At 39.8% G+C, this 24246-nt stretch overlaps 2 protein-coding genes across 2 annotated transcripts; both read right to left on the bottom strand.

The window, feature by feature from the left end:
- Positions 1-455: 455 nt before the first annotated feature.
- Positions 456-8079, bottom strand: LOC124155070 (mucin-5AC-like). Its single transcript, XM_046528808.1, has 3 exons — positions 7872-8079; positions 5966-6138; positions 456-3474 (listed from the first exon to the last, which is right to left on the bottom strand). Exons 1-3 carry the CDS (start codon positions 7914-7916, stop codon positions 519-521), a joined length of 3174 nt encoding a protein of 1057 aa, XP_046384764.1. The 5' UTR covers positions 7917-8079; the 3' UTR covers positions 456-518.
- A 6430-nt stretch (positions 8080-14509) lies between these two features.
- On the bottom strand, positions 14510-23985 carry LOC124156185 (peptidoglycan-recognition protein SB1-like). The gene is made up of 4 exons (XM_046530563.1): positions 23780-23985; positions 19255-19453; positions 15976-16094; positions 14510-14886 (listed from the first exon to the last, which is right to left on the bottom strand). Exons 1-4 carry the CDS (start codon positions 23850-23852, stop codon positions 14702-14704), a joined length of 576 nt encoding a protein of 191 aa, XP_046386519.1. The 5' UTR covers positions 23853-23985; the 3' UTR covers positions 14510-14701.
- Positions 23986-24246: the final 261 nt, after the last annotated feature.

Raw genomic sequence — 24246 nt, 5'->3', positions numbered from 1 at the left:
AATTATTAGCTATCTCATATCCTCTTACCTGTAAACATTTTTGTAAACCCTTTGGTATTCAAAAAGAGTACATTTTTTATGACTCTGAATTTGCATTGAGCAAAATATCCTCATAAAAATACGCCATATTGCATATAATTTAATTCATACTTGGGATATGCTGACACCCACCCGATTTTAACTGAAAGTTTCCCGAATCTGAGATTTTAAGGCTCTCCAAAAAATATTTTCCACTGGCTATCCTCTCTTTTCCGTTATCTCGGAAATATTATATTCTACAACTTTCAGTGAGCCAGTCACTTGATGTTGCTCTGACATGAGCCTCTATGCTGATTTCTTGATCCACATAAAGTCTTGAAGGATGGTGGAGGTAGGTATTAAAGTTATAAATCACTATCATGCCTCAAGAAAAATCATATAAATATAATTTTATGAACGACTATGCGAGTTTTTAGAACAAAATTTTCGCACATATTTCTGGTCCACTTTCTCATGAATTTGCAGTCCTTGCGAGTTCGTCATGAACCCGCTTGCGCACTACTCGACGTGTATTTAAGCTTATCTTCGGGCGTGTTTACATCCGGACCTCTCCACCCAATGGTTGTGATAAGTGATTCCGGTGGGATTAGAGTCGTCTTACTCCCTGATACCTTATCTAAATTTCCTGCAGAATCCTTCCATGTTGTGGTGCCTGACCATCCTCCTTCCGTCCATTCCTCGGCTGGTAGGGTGGACGGCGTACGAGTGGTTTCCGAAGATCTTTCAACAGTGGAAGTGATTGATGCCGTTTTCGGTGTTAACTCTTCCCATGATGATGTCGTAGTCGTTGTTGATGTCGTATCTGTCGCCATGGTCGTGAAAATTGTAGTCGATCCTTCAGAAAAATCTCCGGAAATTGTGGAAGTTTCTGGAAAAAGCATCGATGAGGTCGTTAGAGTACTACCATAGTCGATGTATGGGAGCGGTTTGGTGGCTGGTTGCGATGTTGATTCACTCATAGATATCGTGTCCGACGTCAGCGGAGCTTCTGATGACGTCAAGATGGTCGTTGTGATCGTATCCATCCGTATGGTTGGAATCATAGTCAGCGGTCCATGTACCCCATCTTCTGACATCGTTGCGTCTCTGACGAAAGAATCTGTGACCAACACTGCAGGGGCAGTCGTTGTCATCGATTCGTTCGCTGTCTCCTCCGTTGTTGTCGCTGTGATAGTCATTCCCTTTGCTGTTATCGGAGTCGAGGCGACCACTGGCAAATATATCCCTATGTTCAAATTTTCTTCCGAATTATCCTCGTTTTCCATCGACTCATCTCGTACAGGAATCATTACAGTAGTCGTGTCCTCTGGATACTTATAAGTTCCCGTAACTTCTGGTGTTGACGGGTATGTTGTGATAGTACTTTCAAGAACAATGGTAACTTGAGTTGCAGCGTTCGAAATTATTTCTGACTGAGAAATATTCATTTCCTTGTCCTTCGCCGATGGAAACGGAGTCAAAGGAAATTCTAAATAAGCTCGAGTAGTTGATTCTAAATTTCCCATCTGATTGAATTCCATTTTAGAGGCGTTGTTGGGTCGTTCCATCGGCATCGGGGAAGTTAGCATTTGCCCGTAGCCAGAGGGCATACTGCTTGACGGACCTGTTTCGTTATCAGACCCGTTCAAACTTTCTTGCAGTCTATCAGGACTAAACATCATATTTCCATACCCATCCATTGGAGTCATTGCGCTTACGGAGTTAATCTGCGATGCGTTTTGGTTTTTATCAATTTCAGGCAGCATAATCATGCTGCTATCCGTGAGTTTGTCACCCCCGTCAGAGCTAAGACTTTCCATGGAGGTGAAACTTGATGACGGAGTGGATATGTATTCGTCAGCGTTTACGGGCTGGTAAGGAAATGGTGGAGATTTTTCTCCACCTGGTACCTCAAATGATCCACTGTTTACAAAATCATTTGCTATCGGTATGAATGTGTCGGCGCTTTCATAGTGCGTTTCATTGGTAGTCCTGTTCGGATCTTGGTCAAATATAACTGGTTCTTTGTTACCGAGCACATTCATTGATGTCATCTGGTTTTCTGGGTCATTGGTGTTATTTTCTTTGGAAACCGCGGCATCCACCTCACCAAATCCCAATAGGTTTCCTTGATCGTCACGCGGTGGATTTTCCGCAGGAATTTCTTGAGGTGGTAATCCGTCGGGCTCACCTTCAAAATCTGGGAGTAGCGTAGGATATACCAGATTTTCACCAATAGATCCCGTCTCAGGACGGTTGTAATTTTCATTGAAATCGTTAGAATTTATCTCACTGTATTCTGGGGAGTTATCTTGGCCATTTTGCGGCAAACTTCCTGAAGGAATCATTGGGGATAATGGTCCGCTAGCGTCACCAATAGATCCCGTCTCAGGACGGTTGTAATTTTCATTGGAATCTGTGGAATTTATCTCACTGTATTCTGGGGAGTTATCTTGGCCATTTTGCGGCAAACTTCCTGAAGGAATCATCGGGGATGATGGTCCGCTAGCGTCACCAATAGATCCCGTCTCAGGACGGTTGTAATTTTCATTAAAATCGTTAGAATTTATCTCACTGTATTCTGGGGAGTTATCTTGGCCATTTTGCGGCGAACTTTCTGAGGGAATCATTGGGGATAATAGTCCGCTAGCGTCACCTTCGAGATCCGTTGGCAACATGGGGTCTACTGGATTTTTACTACTCAATCCCGTCTCCGGAGCGTTATAATTTTCATTGGAATCTGTGGAATTCATCTCACTGTATTCTGGAGAGTTAGCTTGGCCATCTTGCGGCGGACTTCCTGACGGAGTCATTGGGAACAATGGCCCGCTAGGGTCACCTTCGAGATCCGTAGGTAGCATGGGGTCTACAGGAATGTTACTACTCGATCCCGTCTCTGGAGCGTTGTAATTTTCATCGGAATCTTCAGAATTCATACCGCTGGTATCTGATGGGTTATCTAGACCAATTTCTGATTCAATAATTGGGGGGATTTGGTCATCAGAGTCCACTTCGGAATCAGAAGGCGGCATAAGGCCTGGGGACATTTCACCGAACGTGGAGTTTACCGATGAACCCTCGCTTTCTCCCTCCATTTCCGTAGTTCGGATTGTTGTCACAGATTCTTCTCCCGATGTCATCTCTGTTGTTTGGGTCACCTCTTGGTTGGGAAGTAGGGGTTCGGTTGAATTCTGAGCTTCGGATGCGTTGGTAGCAGGTGTTGTGGATGTCATTGATGAGTCGCTGATGTTGAAGTCGCCCGACGGCCCGGGACCTAAGCCAGTCACTGGCGGATGAAACTCGTTTATTTGCTGCGATGGCACGTTCAGAAGAGAGTCAGTTACCATCACGGTGATCACAAAGCTCCCTTTACGCACCAGACCGAGATCGACGGTGACTAGGCCCACATTTTTGGTCGTCTGCATGACAGCGCTCATTTTTTCCTTACCACAGGCCCTGAAAAGCAAATTCAGTTTTATTTCAGAAATCTAATCAATTCCTATTCAGAAAGAAGAAAAGGCACCAGAGAAGCAGTATCGGCCCCAAGGCTGCTAATAGAGAAGAGAATTAAAAATTACAAGCCTACATGTTCGTGGATTTAGAGAAGGCATTTAACGACGTGGATTGGAACACAAAGCTTCGAACTCTGATAGAAATTGGAATTCTTTACAATGACAGGAGAATCATCCACAGTTTATACAACAACCAAGTTGCAGTCATAAGATCAGGATCCAACAGTGAAAAAACAAGAATTAGGCAAGGAGTGATACAAGGCAGTGATTTGTCACCCGTAATTTTCAACGTCTGCGTCGAGAATGCAATTAATGTAATCAAATAAAAAGCCACGGGTGTGAATATCCGTGGAGAAAAAGTTAGCATGCTACGATTTGCTGATTACATAGTTGTCATAGCTGAGACAGAGAAGGATTTGAAAAATACTCTCGCTAATAGGGGTAGTGTAATGAGTTGATATCAGCTGGAATTAAGCATAAAGAAAACCAATATTAATATACAGCAGAGGAGAAGAACTCAAGGCTAACATTAAAATAGGGAAACAAAAACTGATAGAAGAGGAAGAATTCTGTTATTTGGGAAGAAGGATAACTAGCGATGGGAGAAGCAAGAAGGAAATTATCAAAAGAGTGCATTCCACCAAAAGAAATATCTACTTACAGCGGGAAGCGTAAACATATAATAACTCATATTTGAAGTGTCCTTCTCGGCGGAAGTAAGGCATGGGCAATTACAGCAGCGGAGAAATCAAGCGTATAGGCCTACAAAATGAGGTGCTTCAGAAGAATGATGAGGATCAATGCATCGACCGAGTTAGTAATGAGGAATTCTCAAGAAGAGTAGTAGAGAAAAGCCTCATAAACAACATGTCGTGAGACATAATGGCCTGATGAAGACAATCGTCGAGTGACAATGATGATGACAAGAACGGAAAATGAAGACCCCGAATGAAGTATCTGTTTAAGAAGTATATGAAAGAGAAGAAAAGCGTTGGTGTGAAAAGATTAGCTGATAGGAAAATGAGTGGAGAGCTGCGTCAAACCAATCATAGGACTGTTTCCATGTGATGATGATGACGAAGGAATCTCAATACGTAAGATTTCATTTAAAAATTCTTTCGATAAACATTGTTTTAGGGACCGAAACGGATAGGTTGCTTAGATGCAACATGCCACCGTGTGCTACAGTGGATCTTATGGCAATTCAGATATTTTTTGCAATTTTTAAAATTCAAGTAGCTTTTTAATTGATAAATGAACGCTTTTTCGTTGATAAGGCATGTATCGATACAATAGGATCGCGAGACATATTATTGTTTATTCTTTTTAGTTTTCGTGTAGCCATGTGAGCTTATATTCAACACTTAGTTACATCGTTAACATTACTACATTACTTCCGAGTTAACATCAAATTGTCTAGTTTCCTAAAACAAAATTCCAATCCTGAACAGACATATAGCCAGGGCGAGGGCTTCAGCCCCACCCGAAATTTTTTCCCTACTGCCGACAACCTGTGATGCATCTTCTGAGGAGACCACTTGGTCTATCATCCTATGACACTCTTTTCTTCTACATAGTTACATTTCATAATGTCCTTCAATATACAACGATGAATTTAAGTTTCAGCATTATGCAAATGAAATATATATATTGCGGATTTACTTATGCGTACGAATTCATATCGAAATATCGGTATTCCCTATGCAAATTCCTAGCTTCTTAAAAAAATTCTCTTAAAATAGTATAAAATAAAATCGCTCCACGCAGTCTAGTTATCAATGGTTCAGTCGATCGGGAGTAAGTCTTTAGCAACAACTAATTTCTAATTTACTGCTACGTTCCAAATACAGTAGTTGTGTAACTGTACGAGTGAAATTTATTTCGTTATATTTCTAGGGTTTAAAAGGTAATTCCCACATAGCAAAAATTTTAACAATATTATTAAAAAATGTTCCAGGAAAGTAGGACATTTTTTATTACCTCCTCTGATAAATGTTGAAATAAGTAACTGAAGTAAAAAATTAAGGTGGATTATTAGCCTAATTTTAAATAATATCAATTAAAAATACATCTGCCGCAAGTTTGAGACATCTATTGAACATTGATTCCAAGAAGTTTTGTTTAGAATATGGTAATATTTCAGTCACTGCTCGAGCCTTCCACATTAAATATGTTACTCCGTGTCAGTCTTAAACACTCTATTCTTACGACTGATAGTCAAATAGCCGATTGCACGTTGAAGATTTTTTTAGCCTCTTTATTACAGCGGCTTCTTAAATTATTCCCTGATGAGGGTAATCTTAATTCCTAAGAATTACTTAGAATTGGTGTAGACTAAATGAAGACCTTATTGGGGATAGCTAATACAGTATAGCATCGATTCGATGAAATTTTAAAGCACGATGGTAATTCAAAGTTCTCTGCGATGCACTTACGTGTCCTTGATGATCAGGCGTCCGTACTGCAGGTCATACAACGTGAGGGCATTGGTGATCCGACAGTCGTCCCTCCCAGGGACAGTGAGCAGGCTCACCCTGACGACCATGCGGGAGTTCAAACCTGGTCCCACAATCACTACAGCGCACTCCAATTCATCTGACTTCTTTGCCTGCATGGAGGAGGATAAATTTAGAATGCACCATTTGCATGCTCAGAAAAACGCCTCACTAGATGATGAATCTCAGTGATACAACCCGAAGGTTTATTAGGATAGTTGAGGGTAGAGCTCACCCCCTTCTAAGTAAGCGGCATGCGTCTGAATTCCTCGTTAAGGGTAGGAGGGCCAGTTCCTTTCACAGGAGTCATGCTTGGAGGATCTTCGTTTCTTTGTTTTCTGAAGTGTTTGAAGCGCTATACCCAGAGGGCAATTACTATACCGAGTTTAAGACTATCAACTACTATTTCATAAATAAACATGGCTGTCAATAGAATCTATAAAAATGTAATAACAACAAATTATTGCTCTATAAAGTAAAGATTGGTGTGCTGATATTATCTAATTCACCAATCGCTATTGCCTATGTTTTCTACGATTACCCCAGCTGGCTAGAGAAACGGAATGCTACTAGCTCATAACTTCTTAAGGAATAAGTCACATCAACTATGATACGATATGCAGAGGCTAGAGAAATTGGTGTTAGCTAATACACAACGGATATACGTCTATCAAAAAATTTAAGAATTTAGCCAATATCATTCGTGAAAGTACGCAACTGGTTAGTTGGGTTTACGTGGAGGATTGTGTACACTTTCTGATCTCCCTTCCCAGTTTGTATTTCCCTTTCAGTTCTCGATACGGCCTACGGCCAACGCCCTTTCATCACATCAATATAACTCTTCCTCCCCCTTCCCTGCATACCTAATATCCTATCCTCTGACTTGGTTTTTAGCATCCCATTCCCGTTTAGTACGCGATCCATCCATACTATTTGTCTCCTCCGTAAACCTCTAGAAATTTCCTCTCCCATGTCTAGTACTTTGTCGCCCTTTTTCCACTCCGTCCACTTCACCTTCTCGATTTTTCTCCACAACCACATTTCGAACACCTCCAGCCTTTTCTCCTACTCCTTCCTCAGCTTCCACGTTAACTATTCATGAATGCCTCCTATGCTAATGCAATTATCTTCCTGACTTTTCCATTACTGTAACCGTATTCCTTCACAATGCTGTCCAAATAGTTGAACTGCTCAAGGTTGTGGCCACCTAATTTTATCATGAGCCTCATATCCCTCCCTCGCGATGCATTATAGAACCTGCAGAGCCTTTGCCTACTAAGTTTGTGAAAATCTCCCGATGAGCTTTATTGTTAAGCGTTTTCGCCTAAGGTTGAAATCGGTATTCCATATTTGATAGAAATTATAATCAATAAAGATCGACTCCAGCATGCAGGGCCAGAACTTGGAATTTCGCTAGGGGGGGCTAATATCAGTTTGCCCACTCCCCTCCCTGCGCCACCCCTAACCTCTAAAATATAATATCTCCGTAAGCTTTTTTTTAAGATACGGCAGTTAAAGTACACACTGTATTTTTGCTTTTTTGTTGTTTTATTAATATTAATGCTCAATGATTTATAATATAATACTGTTGTAAAATAATTTAATTAGAAAAATTGAATAACTATTAAAATGAACTTTTCAAATTTTGCCGCCCCCTGAAATGTGCCGCTCGGGGAACGAGCCCCCCCTGTCCTGCCCTAGTTCCGGGTCTGCCAGCAGGTTGTTAACTCAGCGTGGCAACTTTTTTTTTAGCATGCGCTTTACATCCACTGAGTGTTAGGCTCAGGATTTTAAGTTCTTCATTCAAGGAATATCATTTTAAAACCCAAATTTAGTAGCTACATACCTGCTTTGGATGAGATATCTGATTTCTCAGATCCGCGTGGTCCATAGCCAAGTCTCCGAACGCAAATCGGTATGACTCCGGCTGCGGTCCTCCATTGGGGCGGATGATCGAACCGCATTGCCAATTACTCTCGCGAGGTCTCTCATCCCTCGCCCAAAACCACGGCACATGGTCCCCTGAGCACAGTGACGCCCAGAAACAGATGAGAAGTAACCTTAGGAGCAGATTTTAACAATGATAGAGCATGAATTCAAATTGAATGTGTTTATTTGTATAATCTAGTGCAATTAAACTCTGAATTGTTTATGCAATTGCATCGAATTCGCACAAATGCTCCTAATATCTACGGCAAACTATCTATTTTAGCGAAAGACCTAAATTTCATTGCAACATATGTTGAGGTAAATAATTTATTAAGTACCTCTTACAAAATTAAAGAATCGATTACACTTTTCACTGATTTTTTTAATGCGTACAACGAATTTCAGCTCACTCAGGCACATCAGGCACAAGACTTCCCCTATGAAAAAATTGTATAAACCTGTATAAAATTTGTATACATTCTTATACAATGTCATGACAATTGTATACGAATGTATACAAATTTTATGCAGGTTTATAAAAATTTTTCATAGGGGTTGTAAAAGAAACAATTCCATTTTTCCACAGATTACATTAATTCTTAAAACGAGTTCCAGCTCAAATGATATGCTTTCATTTACTTGATCTGTAGATTTGAGATCTGTGGAATTTCATTTTAAACTTTTATAATTTGATAAGCATCCAAAATATATCACTTGAATCCGTAGAATTTATACCGATATATATTATAATAACTAATAATGAAGGATACCGGAGAGTTTTGGAAATGAGGCCGCAGATAATGACGCAGAGGGTGTGTGCTGAGAATAACAGTTTTGAAAGAGCTGTAGGATGTATTCAATACTGTGCCTCAGCATAGATAGACTAGGAGTACACCTCAAATGGCAAAGCCCGTCTAAATGACGTATATACCTTATTAACCTTGGCCGCCTTGATCTGTTCTTTAAAATAACGAAATTAAAGATGCGGGCCCCACAGTCTTTGCTCGAACCTCTTATCGTCCCTCTTCATTTCTTTGATGATAGTTATGTTTTGGCACATTTTTCACGATCTAAAAATTAAAATTATTCTTTTCATTGGCCGTGAAAGAGCATTGTATCGTTTGCATCTTCAGGGTTTTATTATGTATTTTTTACCGCGATAATTTTCACAAAAATGTTTCACCTCATTCTTTGTAGATTTATTTAAAATTAGTATGTTAATTAATTTATTCCGAATGTTTCTAAATTGGGGCTTTAAGTTTTTTACGATACGTGGTCATCGAAAATGTTTCGTTCCAATGAATAGCATTTTATCCCCGTTCTTTTTATACGGAACGTAAATCGATTAGACTCCGGGATATAAGTTGTTCGTGGTATGTCACAACTGCAAACTATAGAAAAGTTATGCTAAAAATTAAATTCTCTTACGCACCGATTTATTTTTGCCAAATTTTAATCAAAAAACCAACCGTCGAGGATATCGCACATTGTAAATTTTTCATCTACGCTAAAATGACATTATCTATGCTTTGTAAGTATGTACAATATTCTCAATATTAAATATCATACATCGTCATTATATGCGAAATTTGGATGCTAAATTATGGCAAAAACCATTCACTGTCTTTACTCCATTCGAAATGGATGGGAAAGCAATGCGAACTGTATATTATAAATTCTTCCCGCTGAGTGGCAAGACTGTGCAATGCGAAGCGGAACGTTTGTGTGATAAAAAGCGTGGGATTCCAGGATGTGTCGTCATTTTCCCTCGGAAATATGTATATGACATTTAGCTAATAAATGCAAATTATGATTCATATTCATTTATTTCATGAATTCAGTCTCATTTTTCTTTTTCCAACGTTAATGGAAATGAATCCAGCATTATTCCAACCAAAGACAGGGAAGGGTTTACCCATTCAGCCATAACTCCCAGCGATGAGAAGCAATGTGGGCTTTATCTCCTCAGTGATGTTTCTGGACTGAAAGTAAATATAAGACTTCTCTCGAGCTGTCAGAGATATTGAGGTCATCGCTTCTTTGCTAGTAATACCGGGAGAATACGAACAGCTTTGGAATTATCGTGTTAGAGTGATGGCAAGAGAACGCTAGACGCCGACACATTGTCATTCAAATTCCAAGCCGTAGCTAAATATTCAAATGAGCGAGTCAATAGGTTTCATCACGTTTCATCATTCACATTGATTGTAAATGTGACTTTTTTGGCTGATTGGCGACTTTCAAAGATGACACTTGGAGCCGGTCTCGTATTTTACTATGCAATCTATTGTGAGTACATTTGATGTACCCGAAAATGTTGACATTCATTTCCTGTATGAACTTTTCTCATTCAGTACCATATGGCTTTAGGTATTAAGTGGTAGCATATACCTCTAGTTTTCACCCAATGGGTGAGATAACGCCAATGAGTAGTTACAGTTTATTAGAAAATTTATTGTATACACATGTATTATAATCGCTAACTCATATAATGGATTTTTAAAATTAAAGGGATTTTTTTAAGTTAAAAATTTCGACAAAAATCGAAAAACTAGGAAAAGAATTCAGAGAGAAAGTTTCGTACGTATTTTCATTTCCTCTTCATATGCATGGGGGTTGACATTCATTGAGCCCACATTTATTTTCAAGATAGGCTTTCAGTCTGTGAGGAGTAATGTGTTATTCATTTGTTTGAAGTGACGAGACCATTAAATATTATGAACTATGGTGTCTGAACGATTGCAGTAATTAATGAAGAGTATTTAACAAAATTGGTTGCTAGCTCACCTCTCTTTTTGGTTTTGCCATATAATCATGAAGTCATAATGAGAAGAGAATCGAAAATGATGGCTAAATCACTCGGAAAGGACGAGTTTTTTTATACAATAATCACTCTGTAAAGTAGCAAATTAGATAAGGAGACATATAAGTAAATACTCATGGTGACAATTATCCTAGTAAAACAGAGCTGTTAACAGGATTGAAGAGGAAAACCGGTGGAGAAAACCAGGATTTAAATATGAATCATACGTTAGAGCTTTTAGGTGTAAATAAATGGATGAGGAATAGGAAAGGAGTTTATGTAAACTAAATACGGTATAGACGACTGTTTCAGTGATGAGTTACAATAGTATCATCATTTTTATAGCCGACACAAAAAATACTTGGATTGGGGATTGGGATGGGGATGGGGGATTGGATGAAGTTAAGCATGCAGTGACACCAAATCGTAAATTCTATCAGCGTCAAGCGATACTTACAATTAGAAGGTATATTTGCTACATATTGCCTCATGAAACAATAGATTATCGCCGTACTGTTTTTATCCTCTCGTTGCCTAAACAGCTAAAATATCATCTTCAAAACATGTTTTAAATTCCAAGAAAAAATGTCTTGCTTGCTTTTGAGAATATTCCTTGAGAATATTCTTTGAGAAATTAAATGAATAATGAAGATGACTTCCAAGCAACAATTTTAAACCGAAGTCTGGGAATACCAGCTAAAGGGTTAATAGACAAAATTTTGGGATCAATTAAAATTCCAGTCCTAAGACATTGGCGTTCCCTACACTTTTGTCCCATGCAATTTTTAGGTCTCCATTAGTTCAATTCCATTCGATAAAACCGAAAAAATATTTCAACCTGATAATTCTCTCACAATCCCTCGCTTCAAGCTTAACATTCAAGAAAAAATAGCAGCAAACCTTATGAATATAGAGGATTCGATGAAGATTAATCAGATTCTCCATTTGTGCGCAAAGAAGAAAATTCTATACTTTAGGCCATGAAGGCGTCCTTAAAAGCTGAACTGAACTCTTTTTTTCTCTTCAATGCGAATCGAATAATGGGAAATTTCCTCAGAGATTGGGGCTGGAACAAGTATCGTCCATACAAAACTAACTCATTTGTGAATAAAATGATGTAAACAATAATTATTTGTATCAGGGTTGATGTGAAAAATCGTTCATCTAAACATAGATTCGAATCCGAATTCTATAAATTCAGACCGTTTATTTTCACTGATAACGCTGTAATGACCACCTTTGCCTCCATTAATTTTTGAAAGAGATTGAGGACCTCATTCGTCCTATTTAACTTTAATATTAAGTATATTTACTGAATCGCTGTGTACGGCATTGCTCCTACCGCATCAAACATAATGTTATGTGGGAATGCAAATTGGCGAAATGCACAAAATACAAATCACAAATTTTTCACTAATATAAAGGAAATTCTCATGAAAATTCTCTCTAGATGATTCAATGGGCATGACAAAGGCAATTGCATGAATCTGTGATAAATCTCTCACTTCTTCCATGTCAAGTGCAATGCTGTGTGAGTGTGAATATGCATGATATGTAACGTTACCTGACAAAAATACGCGAAATACAAACCATTTTCACTAATTCTACAAAAATTCACATTAATAATTCCTTCTGGATGTTTCGCTGAACATGTTGTAGTTATTAAATGTCACCGCACACCGCAGTCATGCGTTTACTCTTACCGTGCTAACCTTAGCACTGTAGATCTGTACCTCAGTGATGGCGATTTTCAATACTTTTGTGTTTCTTTCATATCAACCAACCTTTGATGCGAGGAATGGATGTTTGGTATCGTTTTAAAGAATGGATTTGGCTTTTATTTTTTTTATTTTTTTCATTTTTTTATTTAGACGTTCGTACCACGTTGTTAAAATATTGCAAACTACGAATTTTCAAAGGACGGACGGCGTAGCATTACGTCCGTAGCAGTGGTGTGGCCACGGGTAGGGGGGTTACCGGGTTACAACTCCCCCAAGAGCCTTTGAAAGAGGCGCCAAAAACAAGTAAAATGGTCTCAGTAATTAAAACTCGTTCAAAATTGCTGTTTTTGAGTCCTAAAAAAATCACGTTTTCAACATCAAAAATGCCATAATTCTCCAGGGGAGGACACCCTTTGCCCTGGGGTGCTTTCCATATACCCCGAATCTCCGGTAAACCCCCCATTTCAAAATCCTGACCACGCTACTGGTCCGTAGCACAAATTGAAGGATTCCGCGTGGCTTAATATTACGCCCATGGCACGCAAAATGTTAATTGCCAAAATGCCAAACAAATTCACTCCCTTAGCTTCCGACGGCTCCAGCACTTCCACTCCTGACGGAAAATGCTCTCGGAGAATTCAAGTGAAAATGAATCGGCTTACCCCATCCGAGGACCTCCGAAATCCGTGTGGCGACCCCAGTCCATTCTCGAAGCGCGCTCCCACTCGCTCAGTCTCCGAGATCCACCCTCGATGCTTCGAAGGCCGCTGTTGCGTCGTCTCGGCGTGTTTCACAAACGCTACTGCCGACTGCCAAATGTGGGCTGATTGCACTGCGTGCGGGCGCGGAGAGAAAATTGGAGCATCGTGGATCGAAGCACATGGACGCCGAGGAGAATGTGGGATGGCACTGACTCAAAAGTTGTGCTTTCAAGTTGAAAATTTAAAATAATAAGAGAGGACGGTGGGTTTCTCCCACTCCCTACCCCTAAATGTCGTTTCAGTCGGAGCAGTTTGAGCATATCTACCTTGGAGTGGGAGTGGCTTCTCACCCCCTGCCACATCAAGATAGAAAACCTCAATTGGGATTTAGATATCCTGTCTTAAGACTTTTACACTATAGCTAACACAATTTTTCCTCAAAAAGATAGCCCCGGAAAAGCCATAGGTATGACACCCGTGATAAGCCAAGTTTAACTAGAATTTAATGTTTGAACATCTCATTCGGCAGACATTTATTGAGTGATATATCCCTCCGTTATCTATTCTTGAATATTCATCTTGTCATTCATGATTTCATCTAATTATGACTCTCAGACATGGAGAAGATACGGCGCAGCAGTGGGTTTTAAATACGGTGTTATTCTCAGCAAAAAAAAAACTCTTTTTCTTGGATTTTTCAGATGTGGATTTTCCGCTTCCCCTTGTATTAACCACAGGTACGAAACTTTGACTCTCAACGGTAATCTCATGCGTGATCAGGGTAATTTTTAGAGGGAGAGAAGTCTTTCTATCATCAGGTAATTTTCAAAGACAGGTTAGTTTTACCATACCCTGCTCCTCTTCATATTTTGATCATCCCGCACAATATCCGATAGAAAAATATACTTGCAAAATCGACAGTGAATCATCCCAAAGGATTCGCCCCATTAAAATATTGAGCACCAGATCAGGAAAGAGTAATAGCACAATTTTTAAGTTATCTACATGCAGTCCCTTTTTTCCACGTATTTACCCTCCCTACGGGTTCTTAAAACCTTTTTATCGTGAAGGGGTTCTTAGTAGGATACATTTATCACTCTTGCCTGTTTTTTATGAATGCTTTTAGCATTTAGTGAGGAGAATTTTGGCTTAGTGCTTTTAGCATATAAGCATAGAGTAAGTATATATATATACTTACTCTATGATATAAGTCAGCAGTCTTTGATTTTAGCATTTGATTTCAGTGTATTTTTCACAGAACATAAGGGCGATACGTAACGTTTTGTTATTTCTTATGACAATAACTATAAATAACTTATGCACGCTGAGATAGTGTGGAACTAAATTTTATTAAGATGTTTGCGTCCAGTTATTGTAACTATCAGGAAGTCAAACATTTTCTCACCACTGATATGACAACTCATCAATGATATGACAAATCAGGAAATGATATACAAATATGGTGGTTTCATGATTGGAGAGGTGGATATCCTTGTGCAAAATGCAACAGCCGTTTTCCCTCTTAAGGGCTGCTCTGCCAACGCGGCCAGGTCTTAATGATGTTGAACAGGGTGATTCCTGGGCACTCAGTCGCCTTTGTCTGACGATGTCCAAGCAGTTTATAATTTGCCCCGATTTTACCAAGGGATACCGCGCAGGAGATTAAACTTTTTGCTGCGTTCTGCTGTTGCTGTGTGGGCCTTTCAGCTGGAGGGAGAGAAATCAAATTTTAGAATTTCAAGTCTTCCATTCAGACCTTTATATGATGTAACACTTTAGTCTTGATCGAAGCAAATCGGAATCATCAATGCAGGGAATAAAAATCGCGAGAAAAGTTTCACCTTTCTGGCAGTTGATCGTAAAAAACTTCAATTTCCAAAGTAAAGTCATTTGACGATTAATCAATTCGTTCATTCCGTCATCGAATAATACCTACTAGCCACCTAAGCTTTATTATTTGTGTATTTCAGGACTGTTTGAGATTGACATTTGTATTTTAAAAGTTAAAGAAGTTAATTTGAGTGTGATTTTCTTGGAATAAGAGGTGCCTATTTTCATAAAGAGTGAAGCTATAAATGACCAATCTCAATTATGTGCGTGGTCGCCTGATTTGCTGAAGGCCAGCACTCCTATCAATCGATCATGAAGTTTTTTCCTGAGACAGTTTTTGCATTTTTCACTGACATGTGTGATTCATGCTCGAACTATGCACATTACAAATGTGAATAGTTCGAGCGAATCTTATTTCTGAATTTTCTGCATATGGCTTAGTAATCATATTTAAATGCAATTGTCACCGAGATTTGTCGCGTGAATTTTTATTTAGTTTCTGTGATTTACCGCAAAATATCGACAAAGACTAATTTTGTTATCTTCCTATTTGATTTTAAGAGCAACTCCAGATGTATTTTTCATAATAATTAAAGCGTTTTTAGTGCATGCCAATATTTTGAGTCATATTAAAATGTCTTGCTGTCGAATGTAACTATAAATTCGTATTTTAAATTTGGATCCCATGTGTTTCCACATTATGGCCTTCCATTGTTACCATTTATTCCATGACATAAACAACCAAAGACTTTTTAAGCTATAATTCCAGAAAACGTCGTATCTGAGGAGAGTATATCATTTGTACTTGAAAGTTTAGTACTACTGGTTGTAAAAAAAAAACAAAATACATGTAGTGAGCCATTCAGATTAGGCTCTAAAAATTGTGGTTCATGCATATAGGGCGGTAATTTCACGTAAGTGTGGTCATGGAACTGTAGAAATTGAACAACTTGACTTATTTCTTACTTTGGAAATTTCCGATGAATGATATTCCGATGCTTCTATCGTTGTAGGACGGAGCGTGGGCGCCAACTTTGTCCCATCCTCTTCCCTCGTAAACTTTCCCATCACTGCTCACCAGAAAACTGAAAGGAAAGTTGAAATGAATGATAGAGCATTATTTCGTGCTTAAAATACCCTATGCTAAGAAGAATTTAATTGCAATCCTGTTAGCCACCTCCTAAATGAAATTACCCCCTTACAGAAGAAATTTTCTGTCCAACCACAAGGAATGGAAGTTAGAAATATAGCATGCCATATTCCTTGTTAGAAAGTCACGATTTCACAAAAATCTCAAATTTAAGTACCTACTTGAAATTCGCACAATATTAACAGGGTGAGAACCGATGCCATATATCAAAGTTAATCACTGGGCAATACAGGGGACGTAGTCAGAACTTTTTCGGTTGAGAGGAAGATCCATTGTTGGAGGTATTTATAGGGTTCACCTTGAGGGGTCCACTTAATTCTGAACCTCCCAATAAATTCAGCGGATGAGGATGGAGTTAGTGGTATTTGCTTCACCCTGTTGGCCCGGGTTCAAATCCTTGAGGTGATGGAAATCTTTCAGGGGTTTCCCGTCCCTGATGATTTAGTGCGTTGTGGAGGGCACTCAAATATAACACTTTGCCCGTTGAACAAGGTATAAAGTCATTTTTTCCTTGGTGCCTTTCGTTAAGAGCGTACTAATGCCAACGCAGGGTTTCTCTACACCGAGGATGCAGAGAAACACCAAGGGTGCGGCCCGCCGGCTAACTTCTTGCTGTCCCTAGAGACTAAAGAAAATATTCTATCGCGCCACACAATATGATATATATACGACGTACTCCTAAAAAATAAACAAGGCCAAAAATCGCATTTGTTGATTCATTTTTAACCAATAAAGATTATTACACTTTGAAATTATATGCTTGTTTTTTTAATTTCATTGAAGTGGTTGCAAAGTGACGTGGAGCATTGTAGCCCTTCATACGATGTGAAATCGAATTTTGGCCCTTGCATTAAAAATGGTTGAAGACCCCCTGCTCCACACCATTCCTTCTCTACTATTCTCTCAATGTGCAATTGATTCTAGGTATCTGTATGGTATGGTACTTGGAGGAGGCGACCGACAGCCAAGGTCGCTTGCGCTATGCGGGAATGGTAGGTAAGGAAGGGTGTAAAGAAACTCGGCGTCGGCATTAGTCTACTCTTGGGAAATGAGCTGGAAATGTCCTCCGCATAACATTCGAGCAGGGATCGGGCAGTCCCTGAAACTCCTCTGCCGCCCCAGGGATTTGAACCCGGATTCACGGATTGGGAAGCCAACATTCTAGCCATTACACCAACCCGATCCCCAATGTCGGTTGCCTCCTCCAAATACCGATACCTACCTGTATTTTGGGGTAGGGGAGAATAAAACATACCGATCTCCCCGTTTGCATTTGTCCATGAAGCGTGGTTGTTTGCGGCAATGAGTCGTCACAGAGGACGTATTCCAAATGTCAAGACAGGGGCACCAGCGGGTTTTTTAATTGATGACATTAGAACAGAGGTCGGTAACCAACGGCTCGCCAACCGCTTGCGGCTGTTTCGATGTCATATTGCGGCCTTCGAGTCCCATGCCCAAATTATAATAAATTATATCATTTTATTTTCAATCCTAAAAAAAACACGATAAAATCTTGAATTCAGGAAGGAAAGAGTATAAAGTGTTCTAATAATAAAAACATTTCCGGTAGTCAAATTAAAACACTGTCGAAAGGTAGCTGCGCATCTGTGTGCATAACTTTGGGCTTTACCGTCTCAAAAGGTTGCTAGCCCCTGCCCTAGAACCCAAGGGTACAAGTGATTCTCTGTATCAGTGCTGCTAATAAGTAGAGTATTTTTTGCACAACTTCGGAAACCAAACACTTTTAGGGGCTGATTTGGTGATATCTCAAAAATTAATTTTTTGCTGCTTGCACTCCGTGGTTTCTATGATCCCATAAGACAGCCTGAGCTGACCTCGGTGCGAATGCAGCGGGAATAAATCTCTTCTAGAGAAAACCCATCATCTGGGGCGGTCTGGCCAGGTCGGCTGGCCGGCGATTGCCGAGGGCCCCGAGGTTAGGGGGCCCCCACAACACTATATAGCAGTGGTTCCCAAAGTGGGCGCTGCCGCCCCCTGGGGGGCGTTGCTGTAGTCTATGGGGGCGAAAAGTGCCAAGGGGGCCGCAGGGGGGCGCCGGAGGGTCCTGACAATGTGACAAATGCGAAGGTTCCGTAGCCTTCCTTTTGCCTTCGTTTTCAAGCTTCGCTTCTAAAGTTAACTTTGTTTCCCGCATATGGAAGTAATTTAAACCATGTGTTTTCTTACATTTTAAAGTAAGAACTGTTGAAAAATATTTCCAAGCCATTCTTGCACAAGGGAAACGTTTGAAGGAGTTTAGTTTCATTTGGTCTATCGTTGGTACAACTTCATTTAATTTAATTATTACAATGTTCCTCATTTGGTTAATTAGTATGTGATTCTGATTATTATTTTAAAGATACCGATTAGGGGGGCGTTGAGTATAGGTTTATGGATCCAAGGGGGCAAGGGTGGCTCGAAAAAGTTTGGGAAACACTGCTATATAGCGTCTATCTTGAAGCGTATGTGAAGGGTGTAGTAAAAAGACAGATTACTTGAACCAAAGTTTCTTTGATATTATAAATTCTACGTTTTCATAAATTTTAATCATTCACAATATACTAAGTGTAAAAATATCATATGAAAAATAAATCAATGGAAGTTTCAGAAGATAAAAGACAACCTTACGCTACTTTTTCACGGGTTATCCGATAAGGTTATTTTAGAGCTTTTTTTTAGATTTCAATGCCGTTGCAAGGGAAAAAATTCATTAAATAGATAATAGAACCATAATGCATTATTAAATTTTACAAGCCATTAATTTTTCACCTTTCACCGTATTTGTCATTACGAAATTGTAATTTTTATTAACTTCAACCTGATTTTTAAGAGCCAATGGTGCGAACAACGATTTTCGGGCATTCAATTTCCAAAACTTTTCCGGGTGAAGACCCTCGAATCCCCCGATAAGGGGGTGGGCCATCATGAGCCCCAGCCGAGGGCCCCCAATCACTTCAGACCGCCCCTGCCCATCATCTACTTTTTTATAGCATAAACGAAAAGTATTTGTATTGAGTCAAACAGTCACGACCTCCTCTCTCTTAGCGGTATTCAATCTGCCGATTTAGACGAATGCTAGCGACGCTCATGCTTACGTGTATCCTATGTCATCGTATCGCCGGCCCTTGTGATCCGTCTGGATGGTTCGAAGAATTCTGCTGCAGGTAGCTAGGGAAGAACACGTTGAGGTCACTGTGTGGTGAATGATGACGTATTCGACCGGTGACCTCATGGCGGTCACAGAGGAAGGTGGGGTGGCTCCCCATTGGCTGCGCCTGATTATATCCGGACAGCCTACATAGGTGGAGAACACGAAAGAGTATCGTGATTAAGAGGCACTCAAGAAGGGAAGAAAAGTAGAAATATTGACATACTATTAATATGGAATTAACAGCAGTAGTATAATATGATTAGTAACTACAAAAAGATAGCGATCATGTAAAAGGCCATTATTCCGTACAATAAATATTATTATTACTGTTATTATTGTTATTATTACATTCAAATTATACCTACTAATAATACGTAAAAAATGAAGGATTGATAATCTGCGTGGTTAGTATTGCATACGTCGATTATTCTATGCGTGCCTTGTAGAATACGAAAATAATTTTAATTCATTTTCAAATAAGAATATGCTAGCAGCATGGGATATCGTAACTCTCGTATCAGGTCAAAATTGAATCCTGACCCTCTCTTTACTGCTTATTAGAGACCGCAAACTTGTTGTAAATTGTTGTAAAATCCCAAAATTGTTGAAAAAACGTGTTTTTAGACTTGGAGAGGAATGCTAAAATGAGCAATGTAAAATTGACTTAATTAACGTTAGGAAATTTCCTTCCAACCATAAAATGGAATTCTACAAAGTAAAGGCCTCAACAATTCAGTGCATTAAGAAATAATTGTATGAATACACACAATTATTACAGTAATACATGCAATCCCAACCCAACCAAGAGACAACCTTTGAAGGGGATCGGGTTGGTGTGGTGGCTAGAGTGTTCGCTTCCCACCCGGCGGGCTCGGGTTCAAATCCCGGCAGTGGCAGAGAATTTTCAGAGACTGCCCGATCCCTGCTTGAATGTTGTGTGGAGGACATTTCAAGCGCAACACTCCGTCCGTCGGATGGGACGTTAAGCCGTGGTCCCCTTGGCGCCTTTCGTTAAGAGCAGGCTGACGCCGACGCCGGGTTTCTCTCCACCCTTCCTTCCACACCCTTCCCTCATGGCGCAAATGACCTCAGCTGTCGGTCGCCTCCTCCAAATACCATACCATACAACCTTTGAAGTAGTGATTATTAATAAAAATTCCATCACCGAATCAAGCAAATTTTCGACAGTCTCTTAATATTCTCAGAAAAAATGCAATTTTAAATCTTAAAATTAGGCTTCAGAAAAATATGTTGAACTTTTTATAAAAATATCTTCTTCATTGCATCGTCCACGACCACGTTTTTGCGACGAACGTGGTCGTGGTTGTCACATTGGAAAAAAATTACTCAAACATATGAAGCACAGTCAATAACATCTAAGTAAGCATGGTTATTGAGTTCAAAGTATAGTCATAAATCTCCAAGAGCGATAAAAAAATCATTAATCTTCACTTTCTTATGCAAATCTCTATTTCTTGGTGGTTGGTTTAACCTCGTAGAATATAATTTCCACACAAATAATACAAAATTAGTATAATCCACTGCAATGGCGTAACTAGCAATATGCTTTCGAGGAATGGAGGGGACTGAAGGGGACTGAGGGGACACACAACGGGGGGTCCGGGAAAATAAAAAATGACATGCCTAGAAATAAATTTTACATCATTTTGGCACTTGAAATTTAACTTTAAGCAGATGCAGTTCTTATATGTCTAAACTAGACAATAGTTTTTAATACTTTTTTATTTCTGTGAGGCTTTGGGGGGGATCTATCTCTTCATCCCCCCCAATAGTTAAGCCACTTATCTACTGAGTATGTAGTATTACTGACACAGTTTTCAGCTAAAAATATTTATTAAGTTGAAATCTTGCGTTTGCATTCTTTGTATTTCGATATGTAAAAATTCATATCACACGATGCGTGGTAATTTCAACAATGCTTACGACTAAATATGCCGTTTATGCATCAGTACTCTCTTACTCACGGATTTGTTTTGCAAGGACGAATTTGATTAATAGCGACCCCGAACCCTTCGCTCACAACATTTCGTTTTAGCTTTACCCACGATGGACTCATGGGGAGCATGGTTGTATATACACATAAGGAAGTAATTAGCTTCTCAGGAGAAATACTAGAAGTTTCGGAAGATTTTAATCGTACGAAGGGTGAGATCGAAAGTTAAGGTCATTGCGATACGGATAGAAAAGAGTTGCTGGCAACTATTTTGATTTCATAAATTTTTTTGGGGTGTAACCGGAAAGTGAAATCATAAAATTTCGAACGAAACTTTACTCCCGGGAACGAAACTAAATTAATCGAAACTCTGCTGCTCGTAGTTAAGTTTCGATCCCAGAAGTTGAGTGAAGGGGGATGAGAGGGAATAGTTTCGACCCATTATGTTTGACATACGTGTGGAGAGGTGAAAACATTGAGCTTAATAATCGAATGGCCAGTTTGCGTTCACCGTTTTCCCGCTATTGGTAAAAATATGAGTGCCCCTTGCATCTAATGGCGGTGGACCGAACCTCTACTTCATTCAACCGTACTTCGAACTCGGTTTGTGGGTCGAAACTAATCTTTTCGAAGGTGAAGCGCGTGGTCCCTCCGATGCGAAACATCTGCGTTTCGTTTCGTCCCAGAATTTTGGTTTAGTATTTTTGACTCCGATTTCTTTTCGACCCTGAGTTTAGCTCCACGGGTTTAAATCCATTTCGTTTCGTTTATACATTTCGCTTCTGGGAACGAAACTAATGAAATTGTACTGGTTTTGACTTTCGTATAGTTTCGATTGCCATCCCTGCCATTAACACGGAGAGGGTTTTTTTAAAGATCCCGCCGCCAGTCGCTCGGATTAAGGCCACCAGAAACTTCTGGCTGAAATGCTAGTGCTTTGAGACGACTCTTAAACAAATGTTTCCCGTTTTTTTGCTTAGGAGTCAAGCAGAGTGCGAGAATAGGATTTCTTTTTCTACAATATGAGAGCGTACTTCTAAGTTTAACATTGTGGACTACAGTTTTCGTAAAATTAATAAAATGAGGATAATCCACTGATTTTGTAGTTTGTAGATTTACCGACTCAATTTTCAACTAGAAATAATCATTAAATTAAAACCTTGCTGATTACTGTTGCAGAAGTAGCCTGGCAGGCGTATAAAAATATAATGTTAATCAAAGTTAGCCGTATTAGTTGAAAGAAATAAATTCTGCAAGGCCGTACTCTTTTAGTGAACTCTTCACTAAGTCCATTCGCCGGGATAGCACGAAATCTTTCTTCGCCATACTCTTTGTTGGGGAAAAAAGGGGGAAGTTAGAAAGGACGTCAGTAGGGTGAAATACGTCAACTTACACTGAAAACACGATAAAACAAGCACTCACACAAGCTCACTCACTCACCTAGTAGATTTGCTCTGAGGAACAAATTTCCTCGTAGGTCTCAATCACGCAATCACTGAGGTTTGCGAAGTTTTCGCTTACGCCATTGACTCTCTCACACTAATGAAATAGGCAATAAACAATTAAAATTAAAAATGCACGCTCACACGCTCCTCTCGGGTTTGCTCTAAGAAACAATTTTCCGCGTAGGTCTCAATCACGTAGTCACTCAATTCTCTACGCGGATATTTGCTCTCTCGGCGAATATGTTAGGTGAGTGAGTGAGCTTGCGTGAGTGTTTGTTTCATTGTGTTTTCGCTTTAAATTGTTATATTTCACCCCACTGACATCCTTTATAACTTTTCAACTCCCCCTCTTTTTCCCAGCAAAGAGCATGGCCTTGGGGAATATTATTTCTTCCGACTTTTATACGGTCGTAGACCATAGTAATAATACAAACAGCTGAAACACTATTTAGCGTGCTCTAATTAATAATTTGAGACAGCTCTTGACAATGATGTGAAAACATTGAAACCGGTTGATCAAATAAAAAAGGGTGAAAAATTACTACAGCTATGTAAGATTTTACACTTTCCCGGCGAACAGAATGTATAAACTTTTCTCAGGATTCCGCGCGGGTAAGATTTTGTAAAAAAAAATGATTAAAAATCTTACCCCCAAGTAATCCCGGGAAAATTTTATAAATTACTGCAGCTGCTTGTGTTATTAGGTAGTATCGATGAATTTCCACCAAGTTCATGAGCTCGTCGACTATCAATATGGGCCTTAGAACGTTCATTTACTAAGTTTCCAAGTAGGCTTCCGCGGAGATTATGATGATCTGAGGAAGCAACTGGAACGTTGGCGAAATATTATCCTACAAAATGGATAAACGCGGAAGAATACCCGGAAAAATCACTAAATCCGTTCATTTACTTATATTAGCTACTGTATTAATTTCGCCTCCATTAATTGACAAAACACATTTGCCTGCATCGATCACTTACAGTACGGCTCGATTTCACAAATTTTATCGGCGTGTTGCCCGAAAATGCTGCTATAAACCTATTGGGATTGTGGGATAAGTTAAACTTACCTTCAGCATCGCGGAGGATGAGCACCACGGCGAGGAGGGCAAAGGTAATGCGAAGAGACTGCATTGCTAACATAAGATCGAGGTAGTGAACTGACGGCCTGTTCACCCGCGGTGTTTATAAACGTGGACCTCGCGGAGGGGATGAAATCATGGCGAGGGAGAGGAGGTTAGGATAGCGGGAAAAATCCTCCCCTCACCGCGCAACTAACGTAGTCATTGCTCAGCGCGGAGAGACCGGGTGAGATGCAAGGGCGGAAGATACACGCGGCTTATGACCTTCCTCGTGCCATGTATCGCTTTCTTTTCTTATTGTCTGTCCCCCTCCCTCGCCTCGCTAGGATTTATTATGCAGGGCGCGAAGTTCCCCAGCAGGAAGGGTATTCCCCGCGCTATCCTCCTTTAGCTTATCACGGGACAAGAAGACTTCGCGTCAGGCCAAGAAAGAGACACCGTGATAAGATACTAAA

This window comes from Ischnura elegans, chromosome 3 (genome assembly GCF_921293095.1).
Source record: "Ischnura elegans chromosome 3, ioIscEleg1.1, whole genome shotgun sequence".
Lineage (NCBI taxonomy): Eukaryota > Metazoa > Arthropoda > Insecta > Odonata > Coenagrionidae > Ischnura > Ischnura elegans.
This window is presented reverse-complemented; position numbering and strand designations above follow the sequence as displayed.

Excerpts from the sequence above, each read along its gene's own strand:
- LOC124156185 (XM_046530563.1), bottom strand. The coding sequence starts at position 23,852 with ATGTTAGCAATGCAGTCTCTTCGCATTACCTTTGCCCTCCTCGCCGTG. Across the intron at positions 19,454-23,779 it reads CATCCTCCGCGATGCTGAAG|GCTGTCCGGATATAATCAGG; the intron begins GTAAGTTTAACT and ends CCACCTATGTAG. Across the intron at positions 16,095-19,254 it reads TACGATGACATAGGATACAC|TTTTCTGGTGAGCAGTGATG; the intron begins GTAAGCATGAGC and ends CTTTCCTTTCAG.
- LOC124155070 (XM_046528808.1), bottom strand. The coding sequence starts at position 7,916 with ATGGACCACGCGGATCTGAGAAATCAGATATCTCATCCAAAGCAG. Across the intron at positions 6,139-7,871 it reads AGATATCTCATCCAAAGCAG|GCAAAGAAGTCAGATGAATT; the intron begins GTATGTAGCTAC and ends TCCTCCATGCAG. Across the intron at positions 3,475-5,965 it reads CGCCTGATCATCAAGGACAC|GGCCTGTGGTAAGGAAAAAA; the intron begins GTAAGTGCATCG and ends TTTGCTTTTCAG.